Raw genomic sequence first — 6,113 nt, forward strand, 5'->3', positions numbered from 1 at the left:
TTGACGGCAGCCCTGCCACTGGCCATTCCTAGTACCACCAGGCTTCTCTGGGCATCCAACCCCCGCGTCCACCGAAATTGGGAAAGGCCAGGTTGGACACTCCTCCTTTCAGTCTCTTTCCTTCCTTCCTTCCAGGCTCCCAACCCAATCTGCAACCAACTCCAAGACATCCTTTCATTTAGAAATATCAAAAATGATGAACTGGCAAGAAGAGGAAGAGAGCGAGAGTGAGGCAGCTAGAAGGGGTTGCCTTTCCACTTGAGTGAGAGCACAGCCACTACACCACGGTGTTCCGGTGTCTGTAGGGCGGCGGGGGCAGCACAGTGCCAGGCTTCAGGGAGAACTCAGAGAGGTATTCAGGATTCTCTGCCACTATGGGCCGGATCCGTCCATTCTGTTTGTAAAAGTATTTTGTGCTGTACTCTTGCAGGTAGTCCGGGTGCTGAAGGGTGCTCCGTGGGGGCAGGCTGTGGTTCCAGTAGTCTGGGTTGTCAAAGGCCTTCTTGGCTTTCTCTGGCAAATTGTTCTTCAGGTACTCGGCGTTTTCCAAGGTGTTGGCGAAGGTGTTGAGGTACAAGGGCTCGTTCACGTACTCGTCCTCTGCTTTGGGCTGCCCGTTGGGAGCACTGTGGTACTCTGGGTTGTCCACAGCTTGGAGATCTCCGTTCTTTCGGCGGGAAACAAATGGGTTCTCTTCCACTGGGTTCAGGTAATCTGAGGAAAGAATAAAAATAAGTCAGCCTAGAGTGGTAGTAATCTGTTGGTGATGGAGAGAGACGGGGAGACTGACTCGGTGATCAGAATCTGACTTTATTGTGGGATACGAGCACTTAGATACTATTTTAGGGAGACTAGTAATGTGTGCTACAATGATTAGGTTAAAATCACATACACAAACTTATGCATGTAACAACATCTCTTGCTTGCAGAGTTCAATAGGATTTTCTTTTTCCAGTAAACCTGTTTGATTTAATCTTCTTGCAATCTAGGGCTAATATTCAAAGTTCTGTTTGCTTTTGCTAAGGCATCCTGTTATCAAATCTCTTATGTTAACCAGGTCCAAAGTCCATCATCTCTCTTGTGTCCCCCAACATTCCAACAGTAATCCATCTGTGTTGCAGCACTTGGACTAGAGCACCCTCCTCCACATCAGCCATTCCAAGAACTCCAAATGGGATCGGGAGCCAACTATGTTGAACACACACTTGTGAAAAATGAAGTTTTCCACACACAATGGGGGGTTAAAACAGACACCTTGGAAGACTGACAGCAGCACTGTCACTGGCTTTTCCTGGTACCACCTGGCTTCTCTGGGCATCCAACCCCTGTGTCTGCCAAAAGTGGGAAAGGCCAGGTTGTACACTCCTTCTTTCAGTCTCTTTCCTTCCTTCCTTCCAGGCTCCCAACCCAATCTACAACCAACTCCAAGACATCCTTTCACTTAGAAATATCAAAAATATTTCAATATTTTTATCAAACACACTGGCCAGCTAAGCTACAGCTCTTGCTGAGCCACAGCCCATGTGCTCCCCTGGACTTCCTCTCAGTGTAGGATCTACAGACCCAAACACACTGAACAACATCTGCCTCTGCAACCTTGGATCTATTAGCAAACCCTCTGCTCTGCAGTCCTTCCATCCAGAAAACTCTATAGGAATCTTAGTTAGGCTCTCTGCACAAAGCCTATCCCCAAGGGCTAACTTTTAAGACAGCTTCATTTCTAACAGAACAATTTGCCTGATTAAAAACCTTCCATCCCTGAAGGACAAAGGGCCTTGAAGCATTATGAAAAAAAGGTTGTACAAATGAGCCCTGGAAAGGGAACAAGAGAGCCTTAGATCAGCTGCAAAATGGGACTTGGAGCAGGCTACAGTTGCATCAAATCACTTGCTGTGGATTAACACCCCAATTCCAGCAGCATGGTGCTGCTCAAGGGCTCTGCACACGCCTCCACAGAGTCCTGGTGCAAGGGATCACCTGGTTTCATCCAGAATGGGGCCAAAACTATTAGAGGCAGAAGGTCAAGACGCAGTGAACACCTTTGAACCCACAGCTGTCACTGAATACGAGCTGAATAGTGGGAATATTTGTTTTTTTAGTGATGACAGCCAAGCAGTGCTTTGGTTTGAATCCTGCAGCTGGCATGGAACACACAGTGTGTGGCCACACCGTGACAACCCTATGTCTGTGCCCAGGGGGTCAGGAAGGAACTGCTACTGCCATATCCCTGAGGGCTCAGGTGGCTCCTGCAGAGCTCTGAGGATCCCCAGGGTGCACCTGTATGGGTACATAAATGTGGGTACAATGAAAGTAAATCACTGCAAGGGAGACTTCCACAACTGCTACTGCCATGGGTCAAGCCCCAGGGCTCCCCCATTCTTCCATCATGGAACACAAAGGACAAGTGACTTCCAAATTCTTAGCAAACACACTAGTGACTTGTCATTTACATTTGCATTTATTAATTTCTTTAAAGCCAGTGCAAAGCTTTGGAAGCAAATTAATAATGACACATCCCTTTATATCTAAATGACTGCTATCATTATTTAGAGAGGAAGGAATGAGGGCAAACTGGGAAGTGCAGCACGCTGAGCAGGCACAGATTTAGGCAATCTTCCCCTTGCAGTGACGCTCTCTTTAAAGCACATCTTGTTCTTTCAATCCTAGACTTCTCTTGGGTATAAAATGCCAGCTGTGTGTATGAGTTCTGTGATAGGTTCAACATGACATTTACCAAGCACAATGCCAAGAATAAGAAGATCAATAAACAAAGCAAAGTTGGGACTATGGCTGGCTGAAGATAGATCCTTTCCTTGGAAATAACTGAAGATTTGTGTTTGGCTAAGGAGGGGGCTTGGCTTTTTTCATTCCTCTTGTTATTTCTTAAAAAAAAAGTAAAAGGGGGATTTACCAGCTTTGACATACTGGCACATTTGGGCATTTCAAAGTAGAAAATTAAAGAGAGAAAACCAAATCCCCGTGTAAAGGAATATTATCCTAGTCAGAATGCTTCGACTTGATAGGTAACTAAATAAAGCCATTTTTGATGAAAAGCTGCTGATGTAAAAAGAGAAGAAATGCAGCCAGGCTAGACCAGGAGGCTCTGTGGAAAGGCAATACCTTACCTGTTTTAGGTTTGTCTCTCATCGGTGTCATGTACCCGTCCTCATCCAGCTCTCCCCGCACGACCCGCTCAGGAATGAAGACGGTGGGGTCAGCGCTGTACCTCTGGGTGCTGCTGTCCTCCTTTGCCAGGGTTGCCACCTGTTTCTGCATCGTGCCATTGCAGCAAGAGTCTTCAAAGATCTCTGCTGTGGCCCCTTGAGCAGCTGGGGCTTCAGGAATGATGCAGCCCGGAGCCCTGTACGGCATTGGCACCTCGGCAGTGTAGCCGCCATCCCGGTACACAAACTGGTTCTGTTGGAACAAAGGACACACAGCGTGGGAAAGGAGGATTCCAAGGGGAGAAGCTTCAACAGCAAGCCATGGCTGAGCCTCCTGTGCCTGCCCTGCCCATCCTGAGCTTCCAGGCTTCCACAAAGCATCCATCTGCCCAGTGGTGCTCAGGGGATAGAAATGGGGCAGGAAAACTTGTCTTTTAGTAGGCACATGGAGGCTGGACACACACAGCTGCAGGAGGTGAAGGTGGTGTTTCCTCTTCTATTACTCTGGCAGCCTCCCCTGACTTCTGATCAAAGCCCTTTAAACCTCATGTTTGGGAAATCTCCTCCTGACTGGGGACAGAAACCACTGTAATCTCTGTTTATTCTGGGGTGATACTCTGTGGTGAGAATCATGGGGTCACCCACAGCATGTGTAATTCCATCAGGAAGTGCATTTCAGGCTGGTGAACTCTGTTTGTATTGGCACCTCAACTCAGTGGTTTAATTCAACCTCCATTTTGCTTGTGAGCACGGCCGTGCAAGGAACGTTCAACATCATGACCTACAGACAGGAAGGAAAGATGTACAGATCCATCCAAGCCTTTCACCTAAATGCTTTTTCAGAAAAGTTGTCAGAGTTCTGGATGTGGCTCCCTAGAGTTTGCACACGAATCCACAGATCTTAACTATTTGATTCCTTCTATAAACACTTCATTACCTGGTTTTGAGTCATTTATGCAGGAAAAAGGAGTTTGAAAAAGAAAAAAAAATAGTGAAGAAAGAAGGAAAGCCTGAAGGATGAAGGCTGAATGTGAAATACTTACTCCTGACATAGGGGTGTAGGCAGGAGGAGGGCTGTGTCCAATTTCACTCTAATAGGAAAGAAAAATGGGTGATGGATACATAACAAGAGGCCACATGAATGAAACAAGTCACATGAGCTGTATGAGCTAATTGGGAGAAACATGCACATCAGTCACATTTTCTAACTGGACCCAAAATTCAAATTCAGTCAGGGCAAATGCCTCACCCCCAACAACAATCTGTGTCTTAGAAAAGCAAGCCTTTTGCCAATAGGCTTGACTTCTGCACACAGAAGTCTGCCAGTAAAAGTTTAGAAGATTAGCAGCTTAAACAAATAGTGTTCCAGGATGGCATTGTGTGTCTGTGGGCTCTGCTCCACCCTCAGCACAAAAGGCTAAAGCCACTGTCCTATCTTTAGCTCTTCTTGGCTGTGACTCTAATATTTAAATACATCCTCTGCAACCACAGTAACAGGCCCTCTGAGCACAGCCCTGTCCCAAGATGGCAGCAGACAATGGACTGCCATTAATGTGTTTATTGCTATTTTTGCTGACAAGAGCCTTTCCAGTCAGTGGCCTGCCAACTAAGATCACTATAATTGTGTTTCTTCATGCCTCTCCTTTAGTGCTGTACTAAACATATTTGTCTTGCAACACCCCTTACCACAGAACCTTGCATATGGCTCTCCACCACTGCATTTTTTGCATTTGTCTGCATTTTTTTTTACTTCTTTACTGTTTTTCCCCATGAGCTGATACCCTGTGGCCACTTCTCCATTAGAACAGAAGGCAAAGAAACTGTGGTGCCACTAAGTTGGTTTGAAAATTTAATATAAAAAAATTATTATAAGTGTTTAAGTGTGCTTAAATTGACTGGTAATTGCAATGTGAGGTCATAATTTTGTAGGCTTCCAAGATTATCCTCAGACAACTCTTATTGGTCAGGACATGAATCACACTATGAAAAGAAAATATGTTTGGATTTTACCAGGTAAAACATTTTGTTTTGTATGTGAAATGCAATTTACTTTGTTGATTTTTGCTGGGGTGACGGGGGTTTGCTGGTGCTGGTTTTGCATTTTAAATACTATCTTGAAAAAATCAGCAGGTGTTGCTTTACTGAAAAGCTCTAGGATTTGGATTTATGATTCTAAAAGTCTCACTGGAATTACCATCTCTGCCTTTATGAGATAGACATTAGTGGCTGGTTGGTCGAGGACCTCACTACATAAGCCTACTCAAGAAGTCTCAGCTTGTATACTAAAAAAAAAAAATCAATCCCAGCCCCCTTTGGATGTTGTAATGTGAGTTATCCCCATTAGCTGTGAGTGCACACATCCATTGACAGGGGAACTCATCACACTCCAGAGGAGCCTCACTTCTTTAGCTGCTCACAAGCAGCCCTCCCCAGAAATGCCCAAGATTTCATTCTGTACACCACATGATTGAATTTTAGGCAAAAACATAACAAGGTGGAGAAAGAATGAAATCCAAGAAAATGTCTCCTAAAGCCTTTTTCCAAGGTCCTTTGGTACAAAATACCAATGACACATCAGCTGTTATAACAGCCAATATTTGTGTAAAATGAGCCCTGATCCAAGAGTGGTAAATAACATTTCTGTGAATATTGGCTTGTGTTATTGCTTTCTATTCATTAATTTCATTTTCCAATTCCTTGCTTCTAAAAATCTCCTGAAGGTAAATATCTCCTCCTTTTATAGCAGGGACATAATATTTTCTGGCTGCATCTTAAACTGCAATGAAATCAAAGCCTTGTTGGGTCCAGCCCCCTTGCTGCTGCAAGCTGGTTTTCCTGGCCAGCCACAGAAATGTTGACAGGGTTGCACAATCACTGCTGTTCCTTGCTCTCTCTGTTCCTGCTAAACTCACAGGACAAAGATTTCTCTCTGCTGAAGGAAGGCAATGC

The 6,113-nt window shown here is 45.0% G+C and overlaps 1 protein-coding gene across 1 annotated transcript in view; it reads right to left on the minus strand.

The window, feature by feature from the left end:
- Positions 1-209: 209 nt before the first annotated feature.
- The window catches only part of ERBB4 (erb-b2 receptor tyrosine kinase 4), a 351,768-nt gene continuing 345,864 nt past the window's right edge, over positions 210-6,113 (minus strand). Inside the window, 2 exon segments of the mRNA XM_031062777.1 lie at positions 210-714; positions 3,126-3,417. Of these exon segments, the coding sequence (XP_030918637.1) occupies positions 278-714; positions 3,126-3,417 (729 nt within the window). The 3' untranslated portion in view covers positions 210-277.

Source organism: Geospiza fortis, unplaced genomic scaffold (assembly GCF_000277835.1).
Source record: "Geospiza fortis unplaced genomic scaffold, GeoFor_1.0 scaffold461, whole genome shotgun sequence".
Taxonomy (NCBI): Eukaryota; Metazoa; Chordata; class Aves; order Passeriformes; family Thraupidae; genus Geospiza; species Geospiza fortis.